At 34.2% G+C, this 19,910-nt stretch overlaps 1 protein-coding gene across 6 annotated transcripts in view; it reads right to left on the bottom strand.

Annotated features, from left to right (window-relative positions):
* TBC1D5 (TBC1 domain family member 5) overlaps positions 1-19,910 on the bottom strand; it is a 466,695-nt gene that overhangs the window by 191,979 nt on the left and 254,806 nt on the right. For all 6 annotated transcript variants that reach the window (XM_039837041.1, XM_039837039.1, XM_039837045.1 and 3 more), the window contains 3 exons: positions 19,644-19,733; positions 19,478-19,552; positions 18,280-18,347 (listed from right to left, as the gene is read on the bottom strand). In XM_039837041.1, the coding sequence (XP_039692975.1) occupies positions 18,280-18,347; positions 19,478-19,552; positions 19,644-19,733 (233 nt within the window). The remainder of the gene's footprint in view (positions 1-18,279; positions 18,348-19,477; positions 19,553-19,643; positions 19,734-19,910) is intronic.

Below are 19,910 nucleotides of genomic sequence, written 5' to 3'. Positions count from 1 at the left end.
AGCCAATACACAGCAATGCAATACACAATGAAAATATAAGGGAAGAGAGGATGTCACTAGAACTAAAGTCAAATGGGTTCAATCACAATAGGTTTAAACAAGAACTTTCAGGAGAGGAGGAACATGGAACACCAGTGGGCAAGGTAACCAAATCAGAAGCTATTAAGGCCTAGAGGGCAATGAGTATTCCAGGTGTACAGCACAGTATGGTAATTAGTCACCAGAAAGAAAGGTATTTCCATGAAGTCCTGCCAGTTGGGAGCAGGAAAACAGGACAGAAGAAAAGGTGGGGCAGGTCTGAAAAGAGCTTTATGTTAAATTTACAACTGAGGAAATGCAATAGAGTGACTCTACATTTTTTGAATGGGGACGTAACAAAGGGAATAGTATTTGAGTCCTCTAAGTGGGGATAGGGCTAAAAGAGGAGAGATTACAGAGAGGAGATAAAAGGGCATTACAATGAAACTAAATGGAAAAATTGCAAACCTGAAAAGGAAAGCCTTTGCCCAAATTCATGCTGCAGGAACTGCTAGCTGTGGAACCTTGAATAAATGATTGCCTCCTCTATTAAGTAGGGATAATAAAACTGATCTTGTGATCAAGATGAGATACAGTGAAAGCACCAAGAACAGTGACTGGCAAGTAGTAGATGTTGAGAAATAGAGGTCATTATTAGTCTTGGAGCATTGTCGGTACTTTATGTGATGAAGATGTGAATTAGGTGGCTTCGGAACTAGAAAATAAGAGGAAGAAACTGAAGAGGAAGAGCGCCTAAAGCAGGAAGGCACCGGGCATTATCGAAACAGAAAAAATACTCCTTAATTAGTCTTTAAGAGAGCAACAATGGCTGTTTCACTCCATATCATAATGGTTTACTGCCTCCTATTTTTGGAGACCTCGGCTGTGTTATGCTTCATTCTGATCCTCTTCTGGCTCACCGTGACTTATTACCTTGTCTCTAGTCCAGGCTGGGTTCCTGGGTAAACTATGCTAGTGGCCTCCAAAGTATCTCTTTCTGGTCCTAATTTTTATGCTTATCAGTTCATATGACTTTTGCTTGAAATTCCCTTTGATGTACAAATGTCTCCAGACACAGATATTTGATCTGCTAACAACTCATATATCTGAGCAAGACTACTTCACATCTCTGCATAAATCTCAATGTGATGAATTTCAAGACAGTCCCCACTCAGCCATGGGAGTTTGACTAGGGACAAGTGACCTTGGTTCCTAAAGGATAGAAAAATTAACCTAACAGTAGATTCAGAGTAAGAATAATATATGATAGAAGCCAAAGAAGATCCAGAAAGATATCAAATGCACCGAGGTAGGAAAGAAACACAAAATTTTTTTGAATGACTTATCTGGAACAAAAAGAAGCTGCTAAAGTCCTTAGAAAGTCAAACACCCCCAAATAATCAGGATGAAAGGTAAGTAATTAATAAGACAAATTGCTGACGAGAAATTTCTTGTGAGAGCTTAGTCACTAAGTTAAAACAAGGATAACCCTTTTGAGAGATAAAACTGTTTCCTCTTCTTCCTCAATAGATGACTTAAATCTAGGCCTATCCTTAAGTAGGCTTCATGCCCCATGATTTACATCATGTGGCCATTAATGATTTTGTGTGTCTCCTTCCTTAACTATTCTTTGGAAATTTTCTATGCGTACCAGCACAACCAAATTCTGTGTAGTGCTGCAATCTGAATTATGGGATTATGAGAGAAAACACTAAGAACTGCAACATTCACTTTGTAACAAATACCCACGAACTCTATAGCAAGAGTTTAATACTTAACTACTAAAAATGTCAATTATATTACATACCAATTCATAGTTTCATTCAAATGCATACTATCCACTTGCAAGATTAAAAACTAGAGAACTACAGAAATTAAATTGCAGGTAGATAATTTAAATTACTCTCCTTTAGTAAATATCCAATCAACTGAAAATGTGTATTAGGCAGACACAGCGTATCTATGCAATAACATGCAATCGACAATTCTATTCTACAATGCTAGAGCGCCAATTTATGAAGTTTTATGGTACCCTCTTTTTTTTTTTAAGAAAAGCATGACTTGTTCTCTAAATTCAGATGAGGAATACACTGCATCAAATATGTAAGGCAGAAAGATATAGAAAACTTCTGAAAAAGAAATACATGTTTATGCTATTTCAGAAGTTGGAAAAAGAACTGACATTCAGAGAATTCTAAGCTGAAAGATGATGATGATCCAGTCCAACTTGAAGATGATTCAGTCTAAATGAGAAAGTAACAAGTAAGGACACTGAAACAGAGATTAAACCTGTCCCAACGTATCTGGGTAGTTAACAGTACTTTCCACTGCTTCACTAAATAGTTATAAATTAGTTAATATATATATGTTTAGGTAAAATTCCATGAGTTTAGTTACACAAAAGAACATAGGTCATAAGGCTGATGACTATATCTGTAAAATAACATATTTCTTATAACAAATACGCGATTGTCATATTCTCAGGCTTCAAAACAGAAAATATACCGTCTATAGGAATCAGAAATAAGAGGGAGAAAAGTACAGTGAGTAGCTTTTCTAGGAATAGTAATAATCAGTTTTTAATGATTATATATATATATATATTTAGTTAGTTAGTTTTTAATGATTATATATATATATTTATTTATTTATTTTAATGATTATATATATATATATATATATATATATATATATATATATATATATATATTTATTTATTTATTTTACTCCGTGGCATCTGGTGTTAACTCAGGACAGATAAATTGATTTGAACATCAGTTTAACCCAAAAATCATTGAAAAGGGTAATCTACTTTGGAAATAGTGATAAAAATCACAAACTATAGACCCAAGCTAAATTAAACAACTGTTAAGATTTTGAAAAATCAATAGTGTGACTACATTTTCATGCAAAAAAGAGAAATGGTAGTAACTTCAGTAAAGATGACAGAGAAAAACATTTAGAATTAAAACTTTATTAGTTTATGATTCTTTCAAGCTAAAATATCTGATAGGAAAGTAAAAGATAAAAAAAATCACACTGAATAGGACTGAAGAAAATTTTTGTTATTATAAGAATATAAAAGTCCAAGAGAAGTAATTTCTGCATTTGGCCGGAAAATGAAAATAAAGATGGCAAATAGGGACAGTGAAAGTCTAATTGAGAAAAAGCAAAGATAAAATAATACTAAAATATTCCATGATGAAATTTAGACTCATACAGTGTCAGATTTTTACTTGATGAAAAAAAAAAGAAGTCGTATTTTAGTTTTAATTTAGTTGATCAATATTTAAAACATAGCAGTTTCACTCTCAAGATGTGTGAAGGAACTTATATTTAGACAATTTTTACATACTGCAAACTAATACCAACAGATATAAAAGTATGGTGTGTGTCTTTTGTTTTGCATCTTCAAATAAGCCAAAATTCATAGGGAATAGTCTTCATTATAAGGTCAAAAAAGTTGTCTCATTATGGAAAAATTCCAACATTTATAAAAAAGAGATAATAGTAGACTGAACCCCAATATATCCATTACCCAGCTTCATCACCAATCAATTCTTGTCTTATATATTCCTCCCTCAATGCTGCATTTTGAAGTAAATCTGAGACATTACTACATCTATAAATATTGCTGTATCTCTCAAAGATAAGGACTCTTTAAAAACATAACCATAGTACCATTATAATCCTACTACTAATAAAAATAATACATTAAATAAATCAAATATCCAGCCAATTTTCAAATATCTCTAAAATATATTCGGTTTGTTAAAATCAAGATCTAAGAAATGTCTTTTTATTGAAATTTGATGATATATCTCTCAGGACTCTTTTACGTCATAAAATTTTCCTTCCTCTCTTTTTTTTTATAAGAAGCTAAATTGTTTATCCTATAGAAACATCCAACATTCTGAATTTTATTTATTGTTCCTCCATTTATTTATTTTTTTTTAAATTTATTTAACGCATACCTCCTTCTCATTATTTCCTATAAAGTGGTAGTTAGGGATAGAGCCTTCATTAGATTTAGGTTCGACTTTCAATAAATTCTTCATGGGTGATGTGATGGTTTTAAGACATTTCACAAATTCTTTGGCACTTCTCCCATAAAAAGGTAAGTCTAACTCCCCTCCATTTGAGCATGTGCTGGCCTTAGTGACTAGCTTATCACAGAGAAGACCGTGTAAGTGATGTCTGTCTGGCTCTCCATGTGGACATATCCTTGGAACCAAAGACACCATGCTGCTAAGAGTCAAGCAGCTACATGGGAGGGCCATGTGGAGGTGCTACAGCTCCAGATCCAGAAGATCTCTGCTGAAAGCCGTCTTTAACAGCCAGATATATGACTGAACCAACCTCCAGACCCTAATTTTCAATGTGGCCTAGCTAACACAATGTGGAAAAGAGACAAACTGTGCTGCTCAGATCTGCCCAAGTTATAGATTGATTCATCAACAAAATAAATTCTGTTGTTTTAAGCTTTGGGGTAGTTTACAATGCAGCGATAAATAACTGGCACGGTTGGTGTTGTGTATTTCTCTCAGAGGCACATATTGTTAGCTTAACTCTCTTTTTGTGAAGCTAGCAACCATCGATAATCATTGCTTTGATGTATTAATTCACTAGAGGTTGTAAAATGGTAAAGCTATAATTTTATCATTTTTTCCTTCCTTTATTGTCTAAAATACACATAGAAAGAAAAATTTCCCTTCATCAATGTTTAGTTATCCTGAAGTACAGATCATCATAATTTAAAAAATTTTGTTGATTTCCATTACCTTTGTTGTTAGCTATTTGTGGACACCTAAGATTTATGAATGAGAGAATGACCACTAATTCTTTCACAAAAGTGGTTTATGACAACTATTCTCTTTCCCTTTGGATATCTTCTCATGTGATTGTAATGTATGGGAATGAATCAGGAGGTGAGGGATGCTCGGAGACAACTAAACACCAGGTTTAGAGTTCAATATCTAGGAATCCAGGTGCCTGATGGAAGTTAACTGGAGAGACATTTGATAAGGCAATGGTCTGTCATAATATAGAGGAAAACCTGGGAAATATCTGGGTTGTCTATAATGAAGAGTTCTGCAGAAAACAAAGAAACAAAACGAATATTTTCTAAGCAAGAAAAGAGTTAAGAAAAGAGTGAAATGATAAAGGGCTTTGTCACTGAATTGTAGTACATAATTAGGTAATTAGAAGTATTAAAACAGACAAAGCATTGAGCCCAGATGAATTACTGAAGATGCAAGTATTCAATAAGATGCCCCAAGGGGAAAAATAAAGCCCTTGGTGAAGGTTTATAATCATGCAGTAGGACAGAGACGCACAGAAGGACTTGAAGGAACAATAACTGATGTTATATCCATTCTTCAAAAACAGAATTTCAAAAGAAGCATTCATACAAAATTTAAAATGAGTTGAAGAAACTCCCTAGAATACTATTAAATACTAAAATAACTATAATACCTTACCCTAGGTTTATTGTTTTATTAAAGAAAAACTAAAACATCAAGCCGGGAACAATTTGATGTAGAATGAAAGCGGACACACCAGATACTTTTTCTTCCTGTGCTCCCTATTTTGGTTGATGACTTCACCATTCTCCCTGTTCAACCAAATCTGCTTTCTCATCGCTCCAGGCACACAGGTGGAGTTAATTGCCTGGCCTCCTTTTCAGTGAGCTGTGGCCATTGACTCAGTGCTAGCCAATGGAATGAGAGTGGAAGTGAAGTGTGAGCACAAAAGTCATCCCTTCGCCCCAATCAGGGCCCACAGATATTTCCCCTCCCAGCTGGAGAGAATGAAAAAGGTCATTTGGGAGATATGGGAAGCTAAATGTGGACTGTAGTAATTTAAAAAATATACCTGCAAGTTATTTAACACACCTCCCTTCTTTCTTGCATTGCTCACTCTTGGGGAAGTATCATCTGGAGAAAGACACTAAAGCAGTCCCATGGAGAGGGACCAACGCTGATACCCCTGCCCCGTTCGGGCCTTCAGATGACTGCAGCTCCAGCTGACATCCGACTGCGATCTCATGAGACTCAAAAGCCAGATTGTTCCAGCTAAGCTGCTCCTAAACTCCTGATATAAGAAACTATGAAATAAATAATTACCGTTCCAAGTCACTAAGTTTTGGTTGATTTATTATAGTAGCAATAGATAACTAAGACAGGTTTTGATACCTGAAATTGAAGTGTTAAAAAAAACCCATAAAATACATGGTAGAAGTGTCTATGGGACTGCATAGAAGGTAGAAGAGCCTTGCATAAAGCATCAGTGAAAGACTAAACAGTATGAATGAGACTGTTAACAAAAGACAGCCCATGAGGAAGCTGACAGTGAGGCCTTAAATGAAAGTGGGGAAAACATTAGAGAAAATACATTCCTTACTGTGTAGTGGCAACATGGCAGCCTGCAGTTATAAGGAAAATAGAAAATGTACTTAATAAATTGGGCGATCTAACTAAGGAGCTATCCAAGCAGAGTACTGAAGGTGCTGACAGCTTTACACTGATACTTATAGTAGAATGAAAGAGGAGAAAAACAAAAGGAAGAACTGCTAACAATAAAGGTGCTAGGGCTCGTTAGGTTTAAAGTAAAAGTTTTTCTCCGTCTCAGCCTCTTTAGTCAGCAAAAGATAACATTAAGACACTACTTGTAGGCTAAGATCAAATGTAAGATAGAGTCAGAAAAACAAGATCTAAAAATAAAAACAAGGGCGTGAATGTAAAATCTTTTGTTAAGATCTCAGAAAGCTCTTATGCAGTGCCTCGAAGAACGCTTCTGTCAGACAAGATGCCCTGATGCCCTGTAAAGATTTAAAAAGGCATGCCTCACACAGTCTTTACCAGTTAGAGGGCAGATATGCTGCTAAACCTCCTACACTGCACATGACAGCCTCTCACAACAAAGAATTCATTGGGCGAAATGTCAATAATCTCAAGGTTGAGAAACTCTGCCATGGAGTACATGAACCCAGAGGGCAGCAAGAGTATCTACTTATTTCATCTCCATCTCCTTCTTAATCCTTCTGATTAAGATTTGACATAACTCACTCATGTTTCCATTTCCTGTTTTCTGCACAGAGGGCTTTGCATACAGAAGGTATTTGATAAATACTTCTTGAATTAAGAGTGTTAAATCTAGGCAAACAATGTTGACATAAAATATTATAGAATAATGGTAAGACCTGAAGTCCTAGGTATTATTTCTTTTTTGGCCATTAACAAGTTATAGTTTCTTAAGTCATATTCTTCCTGAACTTCCACTTTCCATGTTTGCAAAATAAAAAGAATTTGATGATGACCAATAACATAAATGCCTGTTTGGGGTACCAGGTACTGGGGAAGATGAAAATACAAAACATAAATACTAAGTACTCACAAAAATCCAGGAGACAAAATAGACATTTTACAAATATTCTTAAAGGAAGATAATGAAAATAAAATATGCATGATCTGTAAAAAAACAGAAGAGACACTATTTTCTTTATTAGGATCCTCAACTTGCAGAACAGGAGCTGGTATGCAGTAATTTCTCAAGTAGTATTTGTTGAATGAATAAATAAATTGACAAACCTACAAACAAGCCAACAAATGAAAAATGAAAATTAAATCTGTGGACTCAGGAGGAGGCGAAATATAAGAAAGTCCAGACAGACCAGAGTTCTGTCTTTGTTTTTGTAGTTAATAAAGACAAGAGAAACATATAGTTTTCATAAGCCATAAACTGGTGGTGAACACTGATTTTAAAGAGGCAAAGAAAAGGAAGTAGGAACCTGGTGTTGTGACAGGAGTAGGATCCAGCCCAAGAGGACCACAGAAAAATTCCAAACGTCTAACCTGGGAGTTTGAAATCACCACACAGGTGAGAAGATGAAGCAGAAGGGTTAGGATGACGGGAAATATCAAAGAAGGGGAAAGAGCAGGCAGGGTTGGAGTTTCAAGAGGTGGTATGTGTCACCATCTAAATAGAGGCTTTTGTCAAAGGTTCTATCTAGTTCTCAAATGCCTTGAGTTACATAGCAAACCATCTCTCCTACTGCCTCCTCTCCCCATCATCAAAACAAAAGAAGAACAACAAAAAAACCTTTTTACTCATACATAAAGGTGAAAAATTAGGGAAAAATTAGGCAGATAAATACATGCACTTTAAGTGCAAGACTGTCTCAACTAAAAATGCAGGCTTTATGTTGCAATTTTTCAACAATTAATAAAAAAGGAAAAAGCATGTATATCAGAGTATTTAACCCTTGAAGTATCAAAATAGTTTCAATTCCAAATTTGTATGAAAGTCCTAAAAGGTTATGTCATATCACTAGGAATACTTTAGGAGGGGTATTGCTTTACCACTCACCAGACTATTTTTTAACCTCACACTCAGTATGTGAACACACAACTATAAATAGTGCTAAAAAATCAGGCTTAATCTAAAACAAGGAGGATCTCAAAGGAAAAACTCTTCTGTTCAGCAGCTCAGGGTGATATAACTGTGCTGCCACTGCATGTATCACTTCTCCCAAATTCCAAAGATTAGGGGCGTCAGGATACTAATCAAAGCACTGGAACTATATATTCTGCAGCAAATACACCTATATTTTCACTCAAATACTAAAAAAAAAAAAGTTAAGTTTTAAAATATCCCGTAAGTTGGAATAAATGTGTGATAAGACTGTGCATTCTTAAATAGAACAGAAATGGGAAACATCCGCATTAAAAACAGGAGCAGTACAGGAAAATACATATTTCTAAATAAATACGTGCAACCATGATAATCAAATATTTTGTTTTTACCTTAAATGTTGTCAAATGAGGAAGGACGACAGGCCATTTGACAGAAGAATTGTTTCTTATATTCCTGAAACTCTGTTTTTCCCCCTCTTTAATATTTAAGAAACACACACAGGTTGCCGACAACTCTTACAGAGCGGCTTGTGTTGTAGTTTTCACTTTCTCGGCTGTGAACAAGTGCATATGTGAGGGCTGGTCGTGCATGCACAAGTATGTACTTTGCCTGCATTACATAAAATCACAGCACAACACCAAGTACATCCACTCATTCATGTGTGCCTGCAGTCCACCTCGAGGAGACTGAAAATATAAATACAAGCTGCTATTTTGGTGTGATCACACGAACATGGCAGCTTGTGTGTTTTTTTTTTCCTAACATTTTAACACTGGGCAGATTGTCTGCATTAACACACACCAAAATCAATTCTGCTCTGAAATTGCTTGTAAAATCTTCCTTCCCTAAGGAATTTCTTTTTTATTTAAGTACAAAATGGGTTTGGAGGAAATTGTATAAAAGATACCAACATTTAGGACGTCTTAAATATAAAGTGTGACAATCAAGTCACACTTTACAGAATATTGACAGTATTGCTCCCAAAATGGAAACTGTGGAGAAGATGGACTTCAAACAAGAAAAAAAAAAAAAAAATCAAGTTAACTTTGTAAAATCACTTCTGTATATCACTAACATACAAATATAGAAAAAAATTCAAACTAGTCTAATTTCAAGCTGCTTACTACATTGTAACATAATAGGTAAATTTGACCAAAACTCAGATGAAACTTATATATTATAAAAATACATGAAGGTTTCTTAATGGCATAGAAAAGAAAAAAGGTAAATATGTAGCATAGGCCCTATCTAAAAGTTCAGTATCAATAAAAAATAAAATGCAGACATTCATATCAGATACTATAAAAATATGACAAGAATGAATTATATATCATGCTGTCCAACAGAACTTTCTATAATAGAAATGTTCTATATCTGTGCTGTCTCATACAATAGCCGTGAGCACTTGAAATGTGGCTACTATGAATGAAGACTTAATCTTAAGTTTTATTTAATCTTAATTAATTTTAAATGGCCACATGAGCCTGGTGGCTACCAAAGTGGACAGCACACATTTACAGTTTTAAAAAGATAATTTTAGCAATTATTAATGAATCCACAAAATATCAAATGACAAGCTATATTTAACAGAGGATACAAAGTTTGCTTAAACAGATTATGTCTAAAGCTTGGACCATAAAGTATAAACAAAAGGAAGGATTAAAATGAGAAAGTTGGATCTTTACAGATTTAACCATATCATGGAGATTCAAGTAGGAAAGAATGTAATTAAATGATGAATGAGCTGCCTGAAGTGCTAACTGTAATGACCCTATAATAACCAGAAACATAAAAGACCAAAAATTGAAGATGAGGACTAGCATATCCAATAGAGGATCAGATAAATTTTAAATAGAGTCAAAGTTACAATTATAAAAGTAAGTTAAAGAATTTCAGTCATTTAATTGAAGGGAGAGGGAGAACACATTTGAAGAAAACATGATACTATTTGGCAATAGCTTATAAATATGTTAATTAGCAAATGATGTTATAGACACTATAAATACACTTTTAGAATAGACCTTGATAGACCAAATAACAGACTTCTTTGGCATCTACTATGAAGATGATATTTTATTCTGAACTCAATACTTCCCATCATTTTAAATTATACTGAATTTCATCTAATATTACAGCCTTTGAAGCATGGCAAAATGGGTTCGGAATGGACAATTCAAGTTCCAAATTAGAAATGCTGTAAATTGGAATTCTTTGATTTACCTTTTGATTTTCAGTTTTTCTCAATAATAAAAATGAGAATAGTAACAACCTCATTAGGTTGAGATAAAGAACAATTAATTGAAATGAATACAAATGCTTTGAGGTAAAAAGGGGTTAGTAGAATAAAAGAATATTAAAATTAGTTGAAAGAGGAGGTAATATTTAATACAGTGACATATTCAAATCAAATAAATTCAATAATGATAGCAACAGCACAGCTTATGAGATGAAATTATCTTGTTTAAGCTCAGGCTAGAAGACTGATAATAGTATTTATTTTTTTTTAAAGTGTGCTTATATTGCTGAAGACTGAAAATGTTAGAGATTGTTATTACTAAAATCGAACGCCTGATCATGAGTGATAAGCTTCACAATCAATGCGCATTTATTAAACAGTTGACTCTGTACAGTGAGACAAAAACAAGATTAGGCGCCATGCCCTCCAGGGGCTTACTGTTAGGTTTGAAAGATGAGACCTGGGCTTGTACATACTGCTTCCATTATAGCACCAGCTATCTTGCACTGTAACTTATTTATTTATTTTTTGGCTGTGTTCGCTATTAGACTTTAAGCTTCTTAAGGGTCCATGCCATATTTATCTTGGCATCTCCAGTGCCTGGCACCCGGAGGAGATTGATATAAATGTATTGACTATACTGGCAAATTGAATACCCTGGCAGGTCTAAATAAATATAAGACTGAACAAAATTAAGTAATATCATCAAGAAGTTATTAAGAATATTCTACTAGAACATACAATAGGCGCAAATTATTTCCAATTATAAAAACTGAAAATGCTTCATGAACAGGGTGGTGATAAACTCAGGTTCTAAAGGATGAACTGTCAGGAATCCAACAGGAAGCAGGGGGTGTTAGTTGCATTCCCAAGAGGAGGAGCCAAGTAATGCAAAGCATGGAAAATGGAAAGCACAAAACCTGTTCAAGGAATAATGTCACAGCACTGGTCTAAAAGGGAACTGTGAGGGATGTCAGATTTCTGGTTCTGCATGTAAGGAGTCTGGACATTGCTACTCCATCCTAACAAATAAAAAGCTGAGCAGAATAAAAAATCAACAGCTTTTCTTAGATCCAGAAGAACGGGGAGGACACAGGGCAAACCGCTGTCCTCAAAACTGGACAGACAAGGAAATACAGTGAGTCACAATTTAACCAGAGAGACTCACAAGCAGGAACCAGTTCCTGTAATTGGAGATTACTGGAAGCTTCATGTAGACAACTCTAAGAGTTAAAAACACCACATGGACCTGGTCACTGCGGGGCCTCGCAATATTGTGAGATTTACTTCTGGGAGCTTGACCAGGTTCCCACAGCAAATATCAGAGAAAAATCCCCTTCGCTTTCAGGAACGGGAGTGGAAAGGAGCTATTTTGAACACAGCATTCTGTTCTTCTTTTTTTTTTTTTAATCAGGTTTATTGGGGTAACATTGGTTAATACAATTATATAATTTTCAGGTGTATATTATAATTTGACATCTATATATTCTATTGTGTGTTTACCACCCAAAGTCCATATATTTGATCCTCTTTATCCACTTCACCCTCCCCCCTACCTATATTTGACCCCCTTGACCCCATTTACCTTCCTTCTCCTCCCCCACCTCCTACCCTCCGGTAACCACCAACCCATTGTCCACGTCCATGGGTCTCTGTTTGTCCTGTTCATTTGTTGCTTTTAGGTTTCTATCCCACATATAAGTGATAGCATGTGATTTTCAACTTTTTCTGTCTGGCTTAACAAGGACTGCCCTCAGGGGAAACTAACCAGAGCCTAACCTGCTGGGGTGTTATCAGAGCCTAACTGACCTGGGGGAGGAGAAACACCCAACTTCAGGCCACTCTAGCCATCCTGTCCCATCTATGGGAAGACGGGGGAGTGTGGTAGAGACTGAGAAACACCTGTGAAGGTCACAGTCCAAAGGTACAGGCTCACTAAAAGACTGAGACCTAATCATAGGACTAAAAAACTCTTCCCCTCCTCCGTCATTTTATCACATTCTAAAGGCCTATTTACGGCAGTTCCTTTCACACACTACATTATGCCCAGCTATCAAGAAAAAAATTACAAGACATACCAAAAGGAAAAAAGCACAATTTGAAGAGACAGAGCAAGCATCAGAAACAGACAAGGCAGATAAGTTAGAATTATGAGTTCAGGAATTCAAAAGAATTATGATTAATATGCTAAGATCTCTAATAAATATAGTGAAAGCATGTAAGAACAATGGGCAATGTAAGCAGAGAGATGGAAATCCTAAGAAAAAAGCAAAAAAGAAATACTAAGGATTAAAAACACTGTAGCAGAAATGAAGAATGCCTCTGATGGGTTTTTTAGTAGACTAAACATGGCTGAGGAATGAAACTCTGAGCTAGAGGATTTATTGAGAGTCCTCAAAAACTAAAAAGCAAAAAGAACAAAGACTGAAAAAAATAAAGAATGGAAAATCCAAGGACTGTGGGACAACTATAAAAGTCTAGCATATACATAATGGGAATATCAGAAGAAGAAAGAAAGAAACAGAAGAAATATTTGAAATGATAACTGAGAAATTCCCCAAATTAATGTCAGACACCAAACCACAGATCCAGCAAGCTCAGAGAACACCAAGCAAGATAAATGCCAAAGAAATACACCTAGGCATATCGTTTTCAAACTACAAAAAAAAAATCAAAGATAAAATTCTTAAGGAGGAAAAAAACCCTTACTTATACAGGAACAAAGACAAGAATTGCTCATCCAACTTTTCAGAAACCATGCAAGCAAGAAGAAAGTGAAGGGAAATATTTAAAGTGTTGAGAGGAAAAAAAAAAATGAATCTAGAATTCTGCACCTTGCAAAATTATCCTTTCAAAGTAAAGAAGAAATAAAAATATTCTTAGACAAAAATAGGGGATTTGTTGCAAGCAGACTTGCCTCACCAGAAATGATTTTTAAAAAGTTCTTTACAGAAAAGTAAAATAACATAGGTCAGAAACTTGGATATACATAAAGGAAGAGTGTAAGAAAGAATATATGTGAATAAAAATAAACAAAAACTTTTATTTTTCTTATTCTTAATTGATATAACAGATATATATATACATACATACATTTGTACATATATGCTTATATGTGCTTATATAGAAGTGAAATGAATGACAGAAATGATACAAAAGATAAGAAGGAGGAATTACGATTATTTTATTATATGGTACTCACTTGTGAAGTGGTATACTGTTATTTAAAAGTGGACTTTGATTAGCTGAAATGTATTACTGCAAATTTTAAGGCAATCACTAAATAAAAGTGAAAAAGGAAATATAACCAATATACTAAGAAAGAAGAGAAAATGGAGTAATAAAACATGCTCAATTAAAACAATGAAAGGCAGAAAGAATGGAGGACAAAAACTGGAACAAAAACCAAGAGTAACATAGAAAACGGTAATAAATATAATAGATAACAATCTAAGTATATCTACAATCACTTTGAATATCAATGACCTAGATGTACCAATTAAAAGACAGACTGTCAGCACAGATGGAAAAACAAGACCCAAATCTATGTTGCTTATACGTTGCCTATAAGAAACACACTTTAAATATAAAGACACGTTAGATTAAAAGTAAATGGATGGGGAAAAATATACCATGCTAACACTAATTAAAAGGTAAAAAAGAGCATTACATAATAATAAAGGGATCGATTCTCCAAGAAGACGTAACAAACCTTAACATGTACAAGCCTCATAAAAGAACATCAAACTGTATAAGGGAAAATCTAATAAAATTGCAAAGAGAAATAAAAGAATCCAGTATCATGGCTAGCATCTTCAATCCCCCACTATTAGAAATGGACAGATCTGGCAGGCAGAAGATCAGTAAGGACATAGTTGAACTCAACAGCATCATCCATCAACTGCATATAATTGACATCTATACATGACTTCATCAAACAACAGAATACACATTCTTCTCAAGCTCACATGGAACATTCACAAAATAGACCACATTTTGGACCATAAAACACACCCTAACAGATTTGACAGAATAGAAATCATACAATGTCTGCTCTTAGACCACAGTGGAATTAAACTATACATCAATAACAGAAAGATAAAAGGAAAACCCTAAAAGAGAACTGTGTGCGTGTTAAGGAGTAAATCCATTCTTTTGCAGACTACAGAGTCATAGAAGGTTTAAGATTAGACAAGTATCATGACTAAAATGTGCTTTGAGAAAACAGAGCTGTAATACAGGGATAGGATTAGAAGAGACAGGTAATAGATCCAAGAGAAAAATAAGTAAGAGACTAGGTAGGTGGTAAAAAGGACCTGAAACAGCAGTAAAAATGGGACAGAATTGATGAATGTGAGAGAAGTACATATAATGATGCCCTCATTTGTATTTAAAAATATAAAATGCATATCCTCAACCTTTCTACTCTTAGCCATCTTTAGTCTAAGTCAATAACATTCCTCAACTTAGAACACTGCAATCGTTTCATCCCTAGCTGCTTTTCGAGCTTCCATTCTTACTTCTACCTTCACCAGACTATTGCAGCAGCTAGGATTATCTTTTAAGATATCACTCCCCTGTTCAATATCTCCCGAGGCTTCTCATTGCAACAGAAATAAAATCCAAACTCCTTACTATGGTCTTTAGGACTGCTCATCTGGCATTTGCCCTCCTCTCAAATTTTCCCATTTATTTATTTGTTTGTTCATTCATTCATTCATTCATTCATTCATTCATTTTTCTTTCTATCTATCTATCTATTTATTATTATTATTATTATTATTATTATTATTATTATTATTATGGTGACATTAGTTAACGAAATCCAGTCATATATATATTCGATTGCATGTTCACCGATCATATTCTCCTACTTAAGTCACTTGCTTCCCGCTATACTTGCCTTCCCTTTGTTCCTCTAAATAACCGAGTTTATTTTAACTGAGGGACTTTGCACCACCTGTTCCCTCTGCCTGGACTGTTCTTCTCCTAGATCTTCACATGACTGGCTTTAAAAATTTTTTCACATCTCAACTCAAATATTATCTTCTCAGAGATGCCTTTTCTGATCATTGTTCCTAAGGCAGGCATCCCTCTAGCTATCCTATTACCCTTCTTTCTTCACATCGATTACCACCCTCTACAATTACCCTCTTTATCTATACATGCTTATTGTCTCACTCTCCCACTCCCCAACACTAAAATATACATCTTGTGATAGCACCACCTTATTTATCTTATCATCACTCTGTTACCACAATGCAAAGGATCAGACTGGAACATAGTAGGCATTCAATAAATAGACATTAAACAAAACGAAATTCTTATCACAGATGCTAGTGAAGAAATACCACTGTATAACATTCACTGAACTGTACTTCCTTTCTTCTCCTACTGCATTATGAGCTGCTTTATTGGCTTGATTGAAAACATGAATTTTAGATCATGTAGTGCCTTATAAAGAGAGTGTATTATCTAAAGTAGTAAAATTATTCAAGCTATTCAGCTTTTATGAGTAGGCAATTTGGTGGCTTTAAAATAAGACTGACAATCTTATCCTACAAGCTAAGTTACTTGTCACAAAAGGTATACAGAGATGGCAAGGAAACTTAATCTAAATATAGAGAGCACCATGGGAGAGCCTTCTGGGGAAGAAGGTATGCAACCTCCTCCACCTGTGCTATGAACTGACTATAGCTGCCTTCCCTGAATCTCTGGTTCGCCAACTTAATTAAAATGTACTAGTGGAGAAAACTTGTAAAAAAAAAAAAAAAAATTAGCCATACATGTGTTTTACACACACACACACACACACACACAATTTTTATAAGAAAAATGCATAGAAAATATAAAACCAAATAGTGTCAAGAATACAGCTTTCAAGCAATAATACTTTCTAACAGAGCAAAGCAGAAATGTCTGAGCTAAGTAACCAAAATGATGAATGGGATTCCATCGCCACTTCTTATTTGGCTTAGCTATCCAGGTTTTATTTTCTCCTTCTCTTGTTTGCGATTTCTTTTAACCAACCTGGCCCATATGGCCTCTGAATGTGTGCCTCTGCCCCAGTACCACGGTACCGTCATTTCCATTTAATAACGGTAGAGAGATTGATTGTAATCCTTCCTATTAGCCACTTAAAGTTGAAGCTGTCAAGTTTTCTAAGATAATCGCCTAGCATTTTTAAAAAGAGATACTTTTACTGCTTAGTTAGCAATATATACCTTGCATTTTGTTTTTAGAGGCCTATTTTACTGCCACTGATTACCTAGTTACTTAAATGATGGATAAGGAAATTTATTCTTTGTTTTATTCAACAAATATTTACTGAGTACCTCCAGTACACCAACACAATGGCATTCTACTTTCTGAAACTCATACTGGAAAGATCAAGCACAACCACCTCACATCTCTGAAAGCAGCTTTCCTATAAGTGGCTACTCCTGGGTTAAATGAATAACTCGAGCTCATCAAAATGATCCATACCTCCCACCTCGCAACCCACTACCGTTGCCAGTCATCTATGATATTTTTCTTGTACTCTGATTCATGAGTCCTCTGAATTTTTTTTATTTTAAAACAAAATTTCACTTGTTAGACATGTAGAATAATCTTAATAGCAGTCCATGACATCTGATTATTCCATTTGGACCTGGAAAGAGATAAATATCAGAGAGCTAGAGGCCTTGACACTGTAATAGATCTAGTTGGAGTTGAACTAGGAGTGGGAAGACAGACAAAGCTGCAGAAGGACTTGGAAGAAGGCACCAGAGAGAACCTGGCTCATCCCAGATCCAAAGATTAAATTATATTTACTAACACGTATGTAATTTTTTAAAGTATAAATGTATCTCATTCACTACTACAACATATACTTATTAATCTATAACAATATCTGAGGTGATTACTATTATTCCAGTTTTAAAGGACACTGAGGAGAAAGACACTTGTTAAAAGTAATTTGCCCAAGATTACAGAGCATGTTGCTAGAACTTACTTCAGGATCTTCCTACACAAATTCTATGTACTTCTCACTGCCTGACCCAGAAAGATGAGGTCCAATATATAAAAGTTATGGATATTAACTATGTGCTAAACAAGAAACTAGTTTTTCACAACGTAAATACTGAGTAGACTGAGAGAAGAGGTTGTTTGCAAACCTGAATGGTTCAAGAGGAAGAGAAATAAGGAGAGTAGTTGTCATTTAAAAAGTAATATGATTAAAAAGGTATTTAAAAGTGTAAAGCAAGAGAGAAATTTTTCTATCAATACCAATATTATGAATGCATAATATTGTATCAAAACAACTTTAATCAAAAACATATGACTTCAAGTAATTGTTGGAATTTGAAAAACTGATTAAATGTTATTTTAAGAGTATCAATATTATAAATATAATAATTTATTTTGAAAAGGAGAGAACAGAAATCTATGTTTTAAGAATAGAAAATGATCATTATTATCAAAACTTGGCCAAAATAACTGTTATTAATAAAAGTAGAACATTACATTCAATTAAGGCTCCCCTATGGGTTTTGCATTTTGATAAATTACAAAGAGGTAACACAAATTTGAATTATCGAAAATAACTCATAAGTAGTTCTACATACGTTCTATTGACATCTTGTTCAATCATTGATCGAAGTTCTTTATCTTGGAAGAATTTGTTCCAAAGACTCTGAAATATAGGAGAACAACCTATTCAAAATAGTCTCACATCTTTGCTTGACTTTAATGATCTCAATTTAATAATTTAAATGATTAAATTTATCCTTCTCTGAGTTATCATTTCACATTGCAGATAAGAAACTTGAAATTGGAATAATTTTTATTAAAATCTAATTTACTCTCAGGAACACATCCTTATTCTAACATCAATTTTTCCAGTGATGTTACTGTATGTATTTAAATTTCTTCTGTTAACTTATATAAAGTGAATTATATTTTTTACTATGTACCTGCTACTAGCCCTACGATGACAAAAAGTTCTGCTTGGTCCCAACTTGAAGCTGGCCTGAATTCCCAATATACTAAGAAAGACGTGTAATGTTTTCTACAAAGCTTGGTTTTATAATTAAATAGATTTTAATGTACGTTTCAAAATGTGGATTTAAGTTTTAAAATTTACTTAACAATATTTTATGCTGCCATACCATAGACTACATCTATAATAATTATATGTATCAGGAAAAAGAAATGCTAATAGATATGAAAAAAATTTTTCCATATATATTAACTGGAAAAAAAATTTTTCTGTTAGCAGGGAACTAGGAATGAGGAATTAGAGCTTTAATTAAAGAAGATATACAACACCTCTAAGTAGTAATTATTCCTAGTCTTCACTAAAATATGAGTGCAGATAGGCCTAACTTTTTCCCTGTTCTTTAAAAACTTTAGTAGACTCACTACAAACAGTTTCCTTTTTTCTTGAAAGCTAGTCTACTAAGTAAACCCTCTTCTATTTTAATTATAAAGAGAGGCTTTCTCCCCAATTCCTCACTGCAATCCTTGATAGAACTGTTCTATCCTCACCTTTATATTCTTCTATTTTGCCCTTAGTTCTAAAAGAGCCTCCTGGGACTTCTCTGTAGTGCCATTCCACAGAAATAGATCATAAACTTCCTACAGAATAGTAAGTATATAACATGGAATAATTTCCATCAGGTTTTAGGTGGTATAGTATGTGGGTTAAAAAAAAAACCAAAAGTCGTATGAAATAACACTGCTTTCGTGGTGATTGATAACTAGTCTGATAAACACACTCTTACGGGCAAAAGAAGTTGAGATAGGAATAAAGACAAACTTTACCCCTTCATCTTGTGAAAGGGGATTATTGATCATCAAATCTTGCTGGCCAACAACCTTCCTTGGGTTTGTGATGTGCTGGTAAAGAAAGAAAGAATACACATAAAGATCAGAGGCTACCAAACTTTATGCGTAAGAAAACGATTATATTAATAAAAGTACAACTTACTATTTCTTTGATGTTGCTATACCATGCTCTTAATTCTTTAATTTTACTTATCCACTGACTTTTATCTTGAGGAAGAACACAAAGAAATAGCTGTCAAGAAAAAAAATGAAAACTTATAAAAATCATAATAAGTAAAATATGAAACTATGCCAAACAGAATCATCTGAAAATTGAGCTATTCATATTCATGGTATTACATATTCATATCATTCATTCCAATTCTCAATAAATTATATTTGGAGATATTTAAGGTATATATATTTAGAC

The sequence above is a fragment of the Pteropus medius genome, unplaced genomic scaffold (genome assembly GCF_902729225.1).
Source record: "Pteropus medius unplaced genomic scaffold, Ma_sr-lr_union100, whole genome shotgun sequence".
NCBI lineage: Eukaryota > Metazoa > Chordata > Mammalia > Chiroptera > Pteropodidae > Pteropus > Pteropus medius.
Note: the sequence above shows the minus strand (reverse complement) of the source record. Positions and strands in the feature narration are given on the sequence as shown.